The 17,865-nt window shown below is 41.9% G+C and overlaps 1 protein-coding gene across 1 annotated transcript in view; it reads left to right on the plus strand.

The window, feature by feature from the left end:
• The first annotated feature begins 1,297 nt into the window (after positions 1-1,297).
• The window catches only part of pdlim5a (PDZ and LIM domain 5a), a 61,980-nt gene continuing 45,412 nt past the window's right edge, over positions 1,298-17,865 (plus strand). Inside the window, exons 1-3 of the mRNA XM_008289487.1 lie at positions 1,298-1,304; positions 1,712-1,970; positions 14,747-14,898. Of these exons, the coding sequence (XP_008287709.1) occupies positions 1,872-1,970; positions 14,747-14,898 (251 nt within the window). The 5' untranslated portion in view covers positions 1,298-1,304; positions 1,712-1,871. The remainder of the gene's footprint in view (positions 1,305-1,711; positions 1,971-14,746; positions 14,899-17,865) is intronic.

The following is a 17,865-nucleotide window of genomic DNA, read 5'->3' on the forward strand; positions in this document are numbered from 1 at the left end:
CTACAGCTGCGGACTCGTGAGGATGCCGTATAGCCGAGCGGTGAACACAGTGCAGAGCGATCACTTGGCAAGATGTGTGTGTGTGTGTGTGTGTGTGTGGTCAGGGCCAAGAAAGAAATGGGATGAGTGTTTTATTGAGTGACTACTATATCAGTATAAATACAAAGTCAATATTGATCTGTCTGGGCTCGGAAAGGGGAATGGAGGGAATCCAGTGCAGAGAGAGAGAAGAATTGCCAGCTGTCTGGACATAAATAATGGACGGACTGGTAAATAAACAAAGTGGAAATGAGGGTACTGCACTTAGGCACTAGTCTGGATGTGTATAGTAAAGAAAATGTGCGTCTCGTTGCCAAAATACACCGAGATTATGGCAGCGATTATGTGATTTAACTGCTTTATTGCTTGTTTGTTGAAATTTTAAAGTGGGAAAGGCAGAGACATGTCACATGCAAGGAAAGATTGTCGATTTGCACACTTTGGATTGAACGGTGATTAAATTGGAGCAAAGATAGAGAGTAGAAGTAGGAGATAGAGCACATTCTCTTCGAGTTTTATTGTTGGAGTGCAGTGGTGGTGAAGCAGAGGACTTGGAGGTGATTTTGAACTCATACATCCACCGTTACTACAGCTGATCCTCCGGCAGTGACCTCCGAGAGACCTTTTTAATTGCAGCCTTTGGGATGTGTTCGTGGGTCGCGATCTGGTTCTGGCTGGTTCCACCTTAAATGAAGCAGGCTGCAGCACTGAGTCCATGTTCCCAAAATATCCGGATGAAAGATAAACCGTCCCCTCTCCTTTGCTCCTCTCCCTCCCCTTGTCATTTTCTCTCTCTCTCTGTGTGCAATGCTCCCACACTCTTCTCCTTAATCCCCCCCCTCAACCCCCTTTTTTCTCCCCTCTTTACCCCCCTCCTCACCTCATTTTTTTTTTCCCTGAGTGTTGTCTCCTCCCATACCCTAATCTCACCCTTCATATTATCTCCTTGATTTCTCCTCCTCTTCTGTGTTCCGCTCACTCCACCCAACGGGCGACTCCCCTCCTCTTTCTCCTCCCTTCTCTCCTCCCATCCTAACCTCTACCCGTTCGTCCTCTCGCCTCCCTCTTCCTCTCTCCCCTCCTCCACCTTTCCCCTCCCCTCTGTCATTAACTAGTATATAAGAGCATTGCATCCCTCGCTACCTCTCTCACACACACACACGGTGTGTTTGCTGGGAAGGGGATAGTCCAGGGGAAACTAGGGATTACACTGTCTACCTGTCTCTGAAGGAATTATTTTCCTCTCTGGAATTTCCATTGAAGAGGTACAGCACTTTTCTTTTGTACAATAATAGCACTAAATAGTCGCGGCAATTATAATAATGTTAGCTGTGTAAGGATGTTGTGGTGAGAGTTTCCATTTGGACTGCAGCTCCTATAGTAAGATGAAATGTTATTGTGCTGCTTTGCATGTGTGCTTGTATTTCCACTTGCTTCTAAGTGTGCAACCAGCTGTATAAATGAAAATAATGCAATTTTAAAGCCGCTTGATATTTCCTCTTTTTACTTATTCTCAAGCCTTCCTGTGTATTGTCCTCTTGACCCCCCTCTCCTCCTTTGTGTTCCCTAATTTGAACATCCATCACTCTATGTTTTCCTCTCACTCCCTTTGTCTTATATTACCAAACAAAAACAAATGAAATGTATGCTTTTCTTCCATATCTTCCAACAGATCTTGGAACAACATCTTAACGGGAGCCGCTGCACTTCTGACCAAATTCTTGTCCGTCATCGAAAGCTCGTAACGTTGTCGTCATCATCACTCGATCTGCGAAATATTTCCCCTGCCGTCAGCATCGTCATTCGGCGGTCAACATATCGCAGAGGCGACCATGAGCAGCAACTACAGCGTCACTCTCTCAGGCCCTGCCCCCTGGGGCTTCAGGCTGCAGGGAGGAAAGGACTTCAACATGCCCCTCACCATCTCCAGGGTAAGACTTCATCACTCTCCAATGTGGACCCGCTCTGACGGATGGGAGCAGATGATAATAGGTCCGCTCTACATCATCTTATTTCACACTTCAATGCAATAAAAGCTCACATTTTAAATCCACACACATGAACATGCAGTCATTCATCTCAGGGCAGCTGTAGAATGGCATTCCAGCAATGCCATATGGCTTTTAAGTGATTTAAAAGGCTGATTTCTATGCTTCCTCCCATCAACTTCTCCATCTTTCCACTACCTTGCTTCAATCCTCTGGTCCCCTCGACTCAAACCCCCCCTACAACCACGCCCATGATAGCCCCACTGAATCATATGCCATCTGTCATGTATTGACCACACAGGAAACCTTTTCTCGCTTTCTTTGCATTCCACTTCACTTCGAGTGTCTGTATTGAAACTGCAGCAATCAAAGTTCTGGCACACTTAAACCTTGGCTTCGGTCGCTGTGCTTGAAAAAGTAACTTGATGGTCCCTTGGTTTCTTTGCTTTTCAGTGTCTACTCCTAGTATTACCTCTCATTATCCTCCCAGTCTGCTGCTCATTCACACATCAGAGGCTACACACACACACACACACACACACACACACTCTTTAACGTTATTGTGATCCTGAAACATGATAATAATTTCCTACGTTTGTTCAAGCTTCTGTTCTGTTCTGCTTGACTATTCACCGCACCCGCACACATGTATATTCACACACAAAAGTCACTAAAACTGGCAGCGCGCAGGCTTATGGCAACATGAGTCTGATGATGAATGGCTGGCCAGGTCCTGTGCCAATCCCCCTTGGGGCCGTTTTGGGTTGCCATGTTTGTGTTATTACTTTGGATGTGATACTTTTCCCACTAACTGAAGCCATGTGAATTTTTTTTTTTTTTACCACATTTGTGTGTTTGCATGTGTGTGTGTATTTGTGTCTGGGGAGCGCAGGCATGAACTCAAAATCCTGTTTGTAAAACTGAGAGAGAGAAAAAATGACAGACAGGAGACAGAAATAGAAGCAGAAGAAAGACGTAAAACAGCGACAACATGTGAAAAACTCTGTGTATATTATCTTGTGTTTAGCTGTGAGCTGTTACACCTGAAAAAACTGATTCTGTTGAGAAACTATTCAGCATTGCAACAAAATTTCCAAGAAGTGCTCGATTGAAAAAACAAGAAAGAAATTAGATGTTAATTCTCTTTCTTGTAGAGAAGCTGGCAGTTAGCAAAGCATAATTGTACCAGCAGTCCACTCTGACCTTTACTGCTGCATCCCAATGGCGTTCATATGGTGTGAAGTTACAAGATGTTGGCAGGAATGTTAGCGAGTAAAGTATTGATGTAAGTTTTGGGCACTGATATAATGAATGTTTATTGTTTATAGATTTAAAAAATAGTCTTGCGTTTCTATTTCAGTGTAACATAGTTCCATTATGGGTTGCATTGTTGAACATAAATAATATAAAAACAAACTGCAGCCAATAAAGGACCGCAAACCTTCATAAAATTTGACCCTTCTCATCATGTCTCATGCTTATCCAGGTGGTTTGTACACTTGCGAAGACCCGATCTGATTCAAATCACCATCCTGTTTGGTGGAAGACTCTTTTTATTGCTTTTGTCACTGGAAGAAAAAGCAGCAAATATGCAAAGCATGGCAGCTGATTGGAACTTATTTCTGGAGAAATCAGCAGAAATGAAGCAAAAAAGGAGTACAGATGATGCATGTCCTGCATCTAGGGTGGCACAGACATGCAGTGAAACCACATACACACAGTATACAGAGTCCAGGCGGGAAGAACTGATGACAGACACTCTAAATTACACAAACACATGATGTCAGTTAACAGGTCATCTATCTGGCTCGGCCTCTCTTGTCCCCCTCATTCTTATCATACCTTTGTACGTAACTTCCTATTTGTTTTCACTCCCCGCCTCTCTTTCTATCCGTGCACCTCTCTTTCACTTTATCCGTTAGATCTTACGTAACACATGACTCACCCGTCACAGATGTAGTTTTCTCGACGCAAGTATCAAACCAAACCCTAATCTTATCCACCCTATTAAAGCCAGTTTATGATGATGAAGGGCAGCGCTCCTGACCGCCGATCACCGACACGTTATATGGAAAAACGCACACACACACACACCCACACACACAATAGAAACACACAAACACGCTGCCAGTCTAACCGTACAGTTGGTTCTGAGAAGAGACCACAGAGTCGGGGTTATTAGAGAATGCGGCGATACTGCCAAACCACAGTTACCCTAACAGCTGCAGTTGCTAAGCTCTCTACATACGTGAATATACTGTGAGTTTTGTTTATGGCACTCCATGTACCAGCGGTGTTATCGCTTTGCATCATGGGGCAGAGCAGTTGTAACCACCAATGTATTGTCTCAGGTATCTGCCCGCTAAATGCTGTTCATGCAAATTGTCCACACTTCTTTTTTTTTGTTTAACGGTGTAGAAAAAGAGTTTTTTTGAGATTGACGGTGCTGCTTCTCTAAGTGCCAGTGAAACATTTTATCATGACTTCCCTTTTGGTCACGGCCCATAAATGGAGGTGGAGAGGAGAAGGTTTTTAGTAAAGAGATGGGTTGCTAAGGTTTCCTCAAATATATTTATTCACAGCCCCTTGAACGTATCTGGAATTAGTTAAGTAGGTTTTCCATAAACCTTAATGCACAGTTGGATACTACCAGTCTCATTCATATTTAGGCTAACATGGATGTTGATGCTCTTATTTAAAGTGGGCTAAACTAATAGATTTGGATGTCGTGCTGAAATTATTTCAGGGAAAGCAGCTTGTAGAAAACCAGCCAACCCCATTAAAAGCATTTCTTGGGAAACTCATTCCCTTATTATATTGATCAGAATCTTTTCAGGAATGAGGTCCTCCAAGAGTGGAGACAGAAAACACCTGCCTGCAGTGCTGTTCCCAGTGAAGTATACAGCACACTGAATCAATATTTAAACCTTTCTGGAAGCCCCATCTCCAGGATCCACTGCTAAAATAATTTAAGGGAAAACAACCCAGGGGAGTAGATGCATTAAGCTTCTAAGAATAGATGCATCATCTCACAGGTCAGTTCCCATGACCACACCCACTTACGGGACATGCTGGTCTCAGATCTGTTCCCCTATTTTAAGCTGCCCTGAGGCGATGCTGAATATTACTTAGACAGCATTCGGGGTTCAGAAAAAACACACTGCAGTTATCATGCATAAGGCTTTCTTTCCTTTTGTTGTAAGCAAACAACATGTATGCATGTCTCACTCACAAACAACCTATATTGTGGTTTCTTGTTAGCCAGTCTTGATAGCGGTCTTCCTCTGTCCAGCTACCACACAAGAGCAAACTAAGCAGAAACTCCTTGTACAAATATTAGTCTGCAATGTAGTGCATCAACTTTGTAGTTGAAAATCTATTTATTTGTTTCATTTGTTCATTGTAGTTTGCAGCCAATATGGCCAATATAGAACTCTCTTTCTCTCTTGTTTTTGTTCATGGTGAAATCTTCAATTACTGCTTTCTGTGCATCCAAAAATGTCCTCTCCGTCATCAAAACATCAAACTATCGATCTCCCGGCGGTCCGATCGGCAGTGAAACGTCCCGGAGCACACTTCAAATGTCTGTTTTTGAATGTTGGTGTAGTTTCATTGAGTTGTTTACTTTTTCTGCAGCTCAACAGTTGGTAGATAAAGGCATACAGTGAATACAGTGAAATGACTACACAGCTAATCTAAATTAAAACTTTTTCATGGAACAGTGCCATTCTTGGAACTGCATCCACAGTGGCTGCCTCCTGCTTCCCCAGAGATGCTTTTCAACAGGCGATGATAACAACTGACCATAGTGACGGGTCTATTTTGAAGACTTGTTCTATACATAGCTGGAGTCTTTCTTCCTCCTTTCCTCTGGCTGCCTTTACTTCTTCCTCTACTTGCTCTTACACTCCCATCATACGACCGGCCAGGTGTTAAACCTGTGATGCTGCAGACTTTGCGCCGTAACCTTTCATACCAAACTAGTTGACAGCTCCCCTGTGTGACTTAATAATCCTTGCATCCGTCTTAATCAAACAAGTCCCGAGTGTTTCCCTTTGAGTATCTTTCTATCTTAATTAAATAGTCCCACAGCCAGAATCAACAATTTATCATTTCCTCTCCCACAAATCAATCTGTCAGCGCCTGTGTGTGTGTGTTTGGGTGCACGTTGGGCCATGTTGTATTTGGACACTGGAACAGACTTGACTTTTCTGTATTCACAGCAGTGCCAGAAATATACTTGCACTCCTTAAAATTAGTGAGATGTGGTGTTGTGTTTCAATATTTGGCATTTCTGTGATGCCACTAGTGGTATATTAGTGCTATACGTATGTGCATCCATGAGGTCCTACTGTTGACTTCACCAAAAGAATTCTGTCTTCACCGCTAATGGACCGACTAATCCACCATAAAAGCCACATCAGAGTCATACATCCCAATACAGGAAATGTTTTGAAATGAAAATCACACCTCAGCAGCATCATTTCTTCACACACATCTGTTACAGGTCTGCTGAGTGATCATTTAGTTAAGATCCTGTAACTGCTTTCAGCACTGAGGAGGCTGTTGGTGACCTCATCTTAGAGATTTCATCAAGTCACTTGAAGGCCGTAATTATTGTTCAGTCTTGAAATGATCACGTATTCCAATATCTCAGATCTTCCCTGTACCAATATATGTAGAAAAAAGTGCCTGTGTGACAGACAACACAGTTTATCTCTTGGTGGCAGTTTTTAAAGAGGCTATTCTGGTGGAATTATGTCAGGCAAGAGAACTTTAACAACCCCGTCAGCGCAGCCAAGTCTTAATGTACTGCAGTGAATTCACAATGAAGCGACGAGAATAACCTATTGTTAAATGCGGCTATAATGTATTTTCCACAGTAGCTGCCATTCCCCTCATGTCTCCTCTGCCTTCCTCTCAGGATACCGGCCGGCTGGCTGGATCATGTTTATTCATGAGTAAATATGATCCAGCCGGGGTCACAGTAATAAAATTCAGTCAATCAGTATCAATATGAATATTAATAGTGGTAGAAAGCAGCAGCTGTTCTCCGGCCTGATTGCTTTTTCAGCAGGGATCCTGAAGCTCGTCTGACTTGAGTTATCTTACATATCTTAGGGCGCAAGAGGAACCTGAAAGCTACTTCCATCAGTTTATATATCAAATAAAAATATGATTATGCCATTCGTTGATCAGATATGCCCCTCTCACTTCCTGGTGACTGGATTGCTTCTTGCACGTGCTGTTGTTTCCAGTGAGGCTCCTCTATAAATATGCAATGATATTGTTGAACTGGACACCCCCTTGATGTCCCCGCCTTACTAAACATTCAAGCAGTCTCCATTCCTGAATGAATTTCTCACCCTCAGAGCTACAAACCATCTTGATTAAAAGCATGCTGAGGAATAGAACTCACATCTGTTTCTTCGGCGCTTATAAAAATAATTGTTTCTCCAACACATTTTAGTGTTTTTGCTCAGGTTACTGTTTTCAAGATGTTGGCTAGAAACACGTTATAAACAGATTTTTGAAGCGATTGCGCTCCCTTTAAGTGAGTGTCACTGATGATGCACAGGTAGCTTCGTATGGAATTAACAAAAACAATCCGGTCTATGTGTTTCCAGCGAGCGGCTCTATCAATGACCTCGGCACAATCACATCATTGAGTCGGGCTGTGAAAGCCGGCTTGTTCACTTGGAGCTGAGCAGTTAGCATAATGTCGTGTGGATTTCATGGTCCTGGTTGTGTGTTGTTGTTTTTTCAGCCCTGTGTTACACCTATAGCCCCTCGCTTCATTCCATGTAAATGTCCTTCAATATATATACAGTGAAACTCATAAATACGAGACATGTTTAATGTTTCCCGGCAGGTATGTTGTGACAGAGTGTCGAGGTTTATTTGTCTGGTAGGTCTTACTACTATCTACACAGTTACGGATGCAGTATGTTGTTTTTTTCTCTACTTGCTTTAAAGATACCCTGTGGAGTTTTTGACCCTCGGTAGCTTTACGGGTCGACGTTAACATGAATGGAAACCTGCTGTATGTTTCTTTCACATGCTCACTAGGAACCCAATTGTGCCACACAGATCTACAGATGGCAGTAAAGTGCTAAGAAACTGCACGTTGAACCAAATTTGAATCAAAATCAGTTCTGCAATTTGTTCAGCAAATATGTTTCGGTGAGTAATGCAGACGTTTTGGTTTTTTTTTTTGTTGAGATTTTTAAAATTGCTTATTGCTGGTAAAACAATATCAGAGAAATCATTTTAGTGCAGAACAAGAAAGCAGCTGAATTTTATTATTGCTTCTCGGTTTGTATCAGATTAGATTACGCTCAAACGAGGAGGCTGCTTGTAAGTATGGCACATTTCTCGGCCAGATTCTAAATCTCGCATCCAAAGCTTTATGTTTAATGTGTACAGTCTGTTTTTTGTGGGTTTGGCAGCTGTAGCCGCACACAGCTAGCTATGGGAACTTAATCCGATATAGCCTTTTCTTATTAGGGTCGCCAGCATTTACATACAAGTCAGGCAGCCATTATTAGATACCGGTGCACACAGAGCTGTGGGGAAAGGAACTGACTGCTGTTTTCAAATATATAAACTGTGTGGGAGCGCTAACATAGGAGCACACATGCATGGGTACATATGCACATGTTCAAAGACACAATATGCATGTATACTGTTACAGGAATGCTTAATCAGAGCTCCATTGGTAGGCAAAGGCCCTTTAAGTCTTGCTGTATAACATTACTGTATATTGATTCTCACTGGCAGTTGGAGCTTCGCCTTTTCTATTAAGAATGTGATCTCCAGACTTCTCTCTGTTTTATATTGTTGCGCGACGTACTCATTCCCTACATTCATTTCCCGGATTTTGTGTTGATATACGACTCGCGTGTAGTACGGTTTATGCTTCTTTGCTTTAGTAATGCACGGAGCTTTAGATTCTTTAGGGCGATCATGATTTTTTAGAGCTTGACTTGTAACCTCCATCAATCAGTCTGCCAGCAGCCGGCTGCAGCCAAACACTGGAAGCCAAATGCATCGATTTCAACAGCTGAAAAAGAGCAGCGGATTTTGTCAGATGAACGCTAGATCCCATTTCATATATTTCCACGATTCTGTTGACACAACCGCTTGATTTACTTCATTCAGGACCATAAATTGTGAATGAAACATTGCCTCACAGTTTACTATGTGTTACTGATGGATCCGTCCAAGTGGGTTGAACTGATGGCTGCCCCTGCTTCTGTCTCCTGCGCTTTCTTAAGCTAGCGTCTTTCGATTTCTTTTTCATAAATCTCACTCATCCTTGTATTTCGACCACTCTGTCTGGCTATCCTTCAATCTGCCTGTGCTTCTTCAACTAACTTTTTCGTTGTTGTTTTTGCTGTTTTCTTTGTTGCTAAGAGATCAGGTCACCGCAGTTGCCAATTTCCTGCACATATTTCACGCAATGTCCCTGCTTTGGTTATAAATGAGGAGCCAGACAATAAACGATAAGTATTGATAAAAAGCATTTTGTTGAAAAATAAAAAATTATGCAAAGTTTTTTGGGCAAATTTTCAAATGTTGCAATTCCTATATCACTCAAATATACACTTAAGTGCCACCACTTGTCATGACACTAAAAAAAAAAAAAACTCCCGCCCAATCCCGCAGCAGCAAATTTAAAGTGAAATAAATATTCCTGAAGGTTCGCATATGGAAGCAACTTTTGTGTACGTTTGAGTTACAAGGTATTTGTGTCTCCAGCTCTCGGCGTGTCAATCACAGTGTGATGTGAACCATCTGCCTGTCATCTCTGTCCCTTCCGAGTGCTGAAAGCAGCCATTGTTCAAAGCACTCAAACAGGTCGGTGTATGTTCAAACCAGACAATGCTGCAGCACTCCAGCGCGCCTTTATTGCTATGTGTTGAAACCATTTTTGTTTCTCTCAAAGCGCTTAAATCAGACAGCATATGTGTTGAAATCTGACATGGCTGGAAGCATAATGGCAAGTTCATCTGTGAAAGAAGCTTTGATACACCGCATGTGTGTTTCTCATTCTTTTGTGTAAGTGATGACACAAGTGTTGACCCTTTCACTTTTGCATGAATACATAATAAGGTAGCAGAATTTTTACTCAAGGGTAGTGTGTGCTCAAGATCAGGGATGTTAATATCAAAAGCAGAGACAAGCATTGATAGACGTTTAGTTAAGCATTGATTTGTTTTAATTTATTTACCAATACCACTGAATTTCCACAATTCTCAGAACTGTTCCCAAAAAATAAACAGTCAAATAGTTTCAAAGTTCCAGGAGTGTGCGTGGTGCAAGTAGTAGCTCTCATGATTCATGATCATATGACACCATGTGTGAAATTGTAGTTTCTTCATGCATCACAAACTGAAGCAGAGAAGAAAATGTGTGTCAGTCAGCAGCTAGGATGAGCAAAGCATCATGGGCAGGATCATTATGGTGATGAGAGGTGGGTCTGCAGCTCCCACCAAGAGAAGGAACAGCAGTGTTCAAGGTCAAGAGTGCACCAGGAGGAGCATACTCGTTTTTCTTCAACATTCAAGTGGTTTTGTAGCAGGAAGCAATCCACCTGGGCTGCACTGTCGAGGCAGAGTTCTTGTATAACATCCTGAGGTGTCCGACAAAGAACATTTGGTGCAAATCTCCTCAATTGTGGCGAAGTGGGTTTTCAGTCACAACAATACAATGGTCCCTTCCCATCCACCCTATTCACCAGATTTGACTTCTTCCTCCTCTCTAATATGAAATTCAAGTTGAAGGTTCACCATGTTGACACAGTTTAAGAGTTTCAGGCTTATCGCAGATGGTGCTTGACATAATCTCTAAAAATATGTTCAACACAAATCCTGCTGTAGATCACGTGACATTCAGACTTATGACAGTTACGACTCGCACATCTAACACAAGCAACTTGTGAACAATCTTGGAACTTTTTGATTAACCGTTTACATCCATACAGTCAGATATGTTGACAAACTGAATGAGAAAGACATCCACCTGCTAATATTAAGCAGCACTTAGCTCTCGTTATGAACTAGCGCTACATTTGCCCAAACAAGACAATGTTTGGCTTTTGTTTGGAGCATTTCTACAACAGATGTAGCTCTTACAGTTGACAGCACAATCTTTAGTCATAAGTGAAACCTTTTCACCATACACATGTGAATTTTTGTCTTAATCGTTACTAGATAAGTTTCAGATGTGTCTTCCTTTTGTTTAAAATGCTCTGTGACACCACTAGCATTCTGGATTTCGGTTGTCTCGTCCCCGATCATGCCACCCAGATATCTCTATCCTCGACTCTTGTGCAACATCTGCAGTTCAGCACCATAGAAAAACAGTGTCCCATCATGTTTTCAAGATTTTGGCATCAACTTAAAACCAAACTATTGGTTCTCGTGACGTCCCTACATACACGCTGCTCGAGTACGTCCTCTGTGTGTGACTTCCAGTGAATGTGTGCAGTGGTTAAAACTGCTGCTTTTCTGTCATGGCAAAGCAACAAAGCCATAAATCAAATACCCTGGGAAACTTGGAAGTGCTTGGCATGTTACATAGACAGATTATTTAGATTTCTGTTTCTGATTTCCTCAATGATTTGTTGCAAAGTCTTTGATATGAAAATTTAAAAACTACTTTGAGTTCCAAATTCTTTTTAATCATCGTGATTTAAAACAAATGTTTGCTTTTGGAAACCGGCTTCAGACATATGGAGTTAAGACAATTAAAAAATGTTTTCCTTCACTGTATGTGTGACATATTTTTCCGAATCATTTGAAGTCTCCGGTACGACTGCAGGATGCCTTCATGCAGAGGGAAACAGAGCGGTGCTTTGTGAAGTTAGGGTGCATGTATGTGGAGAGGGAGAGGTAGCATTTATGTGGGTAGGGGGGCAGGAACAGAGCACTAATTGGGGAAAACATATAATTGAACATTTTGCGGTGAGCGTTCGGTCCATAATAGTGCCCGAGTGGTTGGCGTGAACACACCCCTGGAAATGGGTCAAAATGAATGAAAAACCCACAGATTCCTTCAACCCAGTAGCATTTTTTTTTTCCTTTCGCTTGCTTTCCCCCCGTTTCCTTTCCATCCGCGCAATTTTAATCAATGTTATGTCGATCCTTCATTACTCTCTTCTTCATGCTCGATGTGCTCGAGAGTGCTGCTGAGTGATGTTGCGTGTGTTGGGCTAATATGACTATAAAAGGTTGGGGCCGCAGAGCCTTAACACTAATCCGGGTGCAGAGCCTCTTTTATTAGCCCTGCCTGTGCCTGTCTGTGTGTGTGTGTGTGCATGTGTGTGAATGTGAGACAAAGATAGAGGCAAAGGAAACAGACCAAAAAGACGTCTAAACCCACATTACACACTCACATCCTTTGACTGTTGTTATATATTCAGCAGACACACATTCTCCTGTAGAAGAAGGTCCAAAAGCTACACTTGTCACTAAGTGTAAGAGACACTTCATAGCGACCACAGAAGTGCTTGTGTGTGTGTGTGTGTTCACTAAAGTGGTCTGTGTGGTCTTTTTTTCATGGTGTCAAAAGAAACAAATGACCTCAGTCCACTTTGGACACACTTGAACCCTCTGTGTGACCAAGAATGGTCACAACTAAAGCAGCAAAGTCTTCCTGCTCCCTGAGGACGATATTTAAGCCCTGTTGTGTTAAAACAAACACTAATTTAGTCGTTTACTGCATCACTTACACTTGAGTCAATAATGGTTATGTAAAATTGTGCACGCAGCTTTTTTTTTTTTTTTAAAGACACCTTTACGTTATAAAATGCTCTGGCGTCATGGGGAAAAGACAAGAGACACATCCTACGCACATTTCCAAATCTGTCACTGCGCTCCCTCAGCCTGCTGATAAGAGGAGCTCTGGCATACATGACACATGCTTATAGAATGTATGGCCTTGTTTGTGGCAGTGACGGTGAGATGAAAACAGTAACAGAACCCCACATTAACACAGGAAGAGTTCTCTATCTTCACAAACCTTTAGAAAACCCACTGCTCCATCGTCTACCTGAGACAATATCAATCAAACTTATCTCCATTTTTTGTCATGTCATTTGAGTCAAATCCACTCAGCTTCAGTTTGATACTATCTCAAGCAAACAACAACAAAAAGAAGTTTTCTGAAAATCTGTTTTTGCAAATGAACTCTTCACATGTTAATATGATTTTTTTCTTTAGACCACAAACACACACATATGTAATGTCTGTGCACAAAATAAAAAAAATTGATTATTTCTCTTTGGTTTTTTATGCATAAGAAATGACATCGAAGCCACTATTACTTATCAGTCTATTTTTTCTCACCTGCCACAGTATACATCTACTTAGAAAACACATGCTTTACCAAACAGGAAACAAACCCACATTCAGCATTGTGTCACATAAGCAGACATTTAGTCTAATTTAATCTTATTTTCATGTGGAGTCAAGCCCATTTATTGAAATGCTTCGTTGCCTTGCGTCTGTCCTCAAACACTTGTTTACAAAATGTGTCCAAATCAATGGAGAACAAAAGCAGCTACAGGGTTTAGAAAATGCTGTTCCTCCTATAAATCTGCATTCAACATTACTGACGAGGGCAGAATTGACAAAGCGCTTGTATATACATTGGATCCATGTTGAACAGCAGAGCCTGTATTTAATACCAGCCAGCACGAGTTCCGCATGAGTTTTTTTTTTTTTTCATGTGTTTTGAATCTGTTTCAGATTAACCAACTTCCTCCAGAGTGGAAGTCGGTAATTAAACTTTGTTTAAATATTTAAAACATACCTCAAAAATCCTGGAAGACACTGAAATCCAGAGACAAGAGGAGTGTATTTTATGATGCGTGTAAGCTGAGAGATGTCTAGTTTGTAATGAATGTTTCCTTAAAGCCCATTAAAGTGGTATGTGTCCACACCCTGTAGCGTCCCATTATCTATTTGTCACCTTTTAAACAACATTTTGTACGGAGAATAATGACATAATTGCTTTTTACGGGGAGTAAATTCACTTTGCTTGATCTTTATTGTACAGTAACACTTAAGAGGGTGTCAAAATTAGCTTCTTTTTTTTTCACAAACACCAGCTTTTTAGTTTTACTGCTGTTGGGATTGCTGTTAAGTTTTGCTCTAAATAATACCCCACATTATCAATATGCTTCATGTTGACTCCATTATGCTACATTAATTGCATCCGAAAGTCATAATTTTAATTAAAACCCAGCGTTCAGTTCATTGTTTTTGCAATTAAATGTGTTTAACATGTGTTTGACCATTAAACTTTCACTCTCAGCTAAAAATTGTGTTCTTTTACTAGATTTTAATTAGACAACCTTCAACAAATTACCATTTTTGCATTTGCAGTTAGTTATTTCTTTCTCAAAGTTGAGAATGTTTGAACTTTATTTCCTCTAACAAGTTGTACGCCCAGTCTGACAGCACTCCATAAAGTACAAACAAAGGTAACTCAAACATGAAGGCGCCTGCTATTAGACATGCATCAGTGAACGTACAGTAGAACCTCCTTCATGTGTTCCAGAACCTGCTCTTTCATTAACTTTCCTGAAATACTTCAGTAATAGAATGGATCCATAAATCCTCTGATAACCACAGGGCCACCTTGACCCGCCCTCTTCGGTAATGCCGACTGGTGATGCTAAGCTCTTTGTGGGTTTTTTTGTGTTTCTGCAGCTGACGGACGGTGGAAAAGCAGCTAAAGGTGGCATTGCCGTGGGCGACTTGGTTCTGTCCATCGACGGCATCGCCACGGAGGGCATGAACCACCTGGAGGCCCAGAACAAAATCAAGAGCTGCGCGGGCAACCTCAGCCTCACTCTGCAGAAGTAAGCAATGACCTCACACTCTGCTGTTCAACAGAAACCGAGTCACAATGATTTAGCGTGTGAACACCAACGGGTAACCATTTATCTCCATGACAACACCGGATCCATACATTTCCCGTCAAACCCTCCCAAAACAATCCATTTCTGCATCGGATTTAAAGTCCGTGCTTCCCCTTTCAACCCTCCGACGTCCCGCGTCCAGGCAGATGTTCGCTGTTGTTGCAGGAGTTAATCACATCAGCACCATTAGTTCTGCCTGATCTGCCGTTCCCCGAAGGAAAGAGGAATAACTAAAAAATCACAGCGAGAGCATCACACATATGGAGCACCACCTCCTCCCCGGGGCCTACTCCACATGACGCGGTGGAATCCTGAACAGTGAAGCTGATTTATCTCCAGCGTTTCTGCTACAGTGTGTGTCCGCGTATGTGGCTTCATATCGGTCCTCATGTGGTTCGAATTGTCTGGTTTCTTCTTTGGCAGCGCTCGTAGCCATGTGTGTGTTTTTGTTTAAGTGCTGTGAGATGTTCGTGGCTCCTACGGTTGTACTTTTTAGGGTTCGAGATAATGAAAGAAATCGCTGAACTGTAGCAATTAATGCATTTGTTTTCCAGTGAACAAAATCAGAACCGACTGCCAACGCTTTTTGCTGTTTGCTTTTATTTCTGTTTTTGCTGCGTCTACGTCTGCCCCGTGTCTGTCTGCGTTTCACATTCTGTCCTCGCTCGGTGACGTTTCATCCCTTTCACCCCTCCCCTCATTTGAGCCTAATGGAGCGTGTCCTCTAATTTGTGTCCAAATGATGACAGACTGAAGATCTTTTCTTTTGGTAGAGAGGGAGCGACGTCTCAAGGCTTTTTGTAGCTCAAGGTCAACGCGGGGCTGTTTTTGTGTGCGAGTCAAAGATCGAGTGCTTCTTTTTTTTTTATGATGAGGGAAACAGGTCTTAGAATAACACTTGACACTGGAGGATATGCAGCCACTGACACTGGAATAGTTTTTGCAGGAAACAGTAGCGGTCACTCGACTCTATAAGTTGTTTGAAATGCACGCTCCAACCTGCAAATTGATTAAACATCCTGATAGATTTCTTGCTGGTTGATTTTTTTATGATAGTTTTATACAGATTACCCAGGAAACAGTTAATGTAGTCTAGGAATCACATGGGAACAGCTGGCCCAGTCAAAGAATATTTGCACTCCGGGAAGTTACTGCACAAGAAAAGCTTTTCTTTTCCATGTTAAATATTCAGAATCTTATTCAAAAGCATGTGTAGGTTTTTCTTATCCTTTCAGTGTCACTGTTTCCGCTGCAGTAATGAACAGATCTGTAGCTGTCATTACATTAGCTCATTAAGCACCAGAATAGCTGCAAAGTGTCAGCGTAACTAAACAAATCTCATGTGCTGGTGGGCTTATTTTGGAGAACAGGATTATCTGACCTGCGTCACTTTATTTCAGGCCCCACTGGAAAGACAAGAGCAGCTTGTGTCATTAAGGGGCATTATTCTATGATTCAGGTTGTGTGACCAGGCGGCCTCTGCAGGGATCAGCTCGCTCCACCAGATTTCACTTTACTAGGATGCTTTAGGGCCCAGATCTTACTTCCCCATCATAAATTGGAAGTAAAATCTGAGATTCAGAGTTTCTTTCCGTGCGCTGCTTGGCATTCACTGGCACCTCTGATTGACACGCTGTGTATTCAAAGTGTGTCACGCACGGGTCAACATCTGGGCTTTAATGGGTTTACGCGCATAATGGAAAGAACCAATCTCGTCCGGTGTTTCTGTTAGTTTTTATAGGTATCACTCACTTCTCCTTTCATGTTTCCTTTTCGCCTGCACATTTCGATCGGGGTTGTCACTGGGTCAGATAGCAAAAAGGAACGAGAGGAGCAGCGAGAAGACGCAGAGAGATGTTAACAATACATGTGGCGTCTGTGTTTTAAAAAGAGACAGGTTGTTATTCTGTCTCCAAATAAAGAGGTGATGCGGAGGAGAGATGGGCAGCAGATGTATGAAGGAAAAGCTGTAAAAGTAAAGTTGTCTCTTAAAGAAGATTTTTTTAAACTGACATATAGTTGAATTTGTCCCGGCTGCAAATATTTTTTAAGGATGGCAAATGTAAGGAGGCTGAAATGATCCAGGCACCGAACCACCGCTCCGTCCTGTAAAAAGCTGCTGGGATTTATTAACTCTAAGTGCATGAATGCAAATACCATGGTTACCGGGGCAATCATCACACAACAACTTTCATTCTTGCTGTCTGTTACGCCTTCTTTGCTTCTGTGGCACAAACGCGCTGAAACTGCAGGTGCCAGAAGATCGGTGGAAGTTTGCTGCTGTTCCAATCGTTCCAGCTCAGATCGGTCGTTTTTAACTGATCAGAAGTCGTGCCAGCTGTAACAGTTCAACTGAGCAAGAAATCTGTGCGTTATATAAGAAAAAAATCACTCTGATGAGCAGCATATTAGAGACGTCTTTGATATTCTCTTTACAAACTTTTGCTTCAGATTTTCCATGTAGGTGCTGGCAGTCGCCCTATCAGCTGGTTTCCTTGCAGCCTTTTACTAAAGTATTCCGATCATACGGGTTTTATACTTTACAGGCAGACTTTAAACACATCAAAGGCTCTTTTATCTGTTACTTTGATCCACTAACAGTTTCTTTATTAACAACGAACCTGTAGTGTTACATTAAGTCGGTGTTGTTCATTTTTTAAGACTTGGAGAAATACTTTGCAGTTTTCTGCGTATAAAGCTGAAGTATTTTTGGCTGCAGCTGCAAACGTCTTGCCATGTGGTGTGCAAATTGAATTACATGGCTCTGAGTGTGCTGCTTTATCCCAGTGTGACCACGGTAGTGGCTGTGAGATTGTGCAGGCTTTCAAAGGACAGTATGTCACATACAATGAATACAATGAAGCATTTTTTACGCATTTGCTAACATAAATTTCCTGCAGAGCAACA

The sequence above is a fragment of the Stegastes partitus genome, unplaced genomic scaffold, assembly GCF_000690725.1.
Source record: "Stegastes partitus isolate 25-593 unplaced genomic scaffold, Stegastes_partitus-1.0.2 Scaffold618, whole genome shotgun sequence".
NCBI classification, from domain to species: domain Eukaryota; kingdom Metazoa; phylum Chordata; class Actinopteri; family Pomacentridae; genus Stegastes; species Stegastes partitus.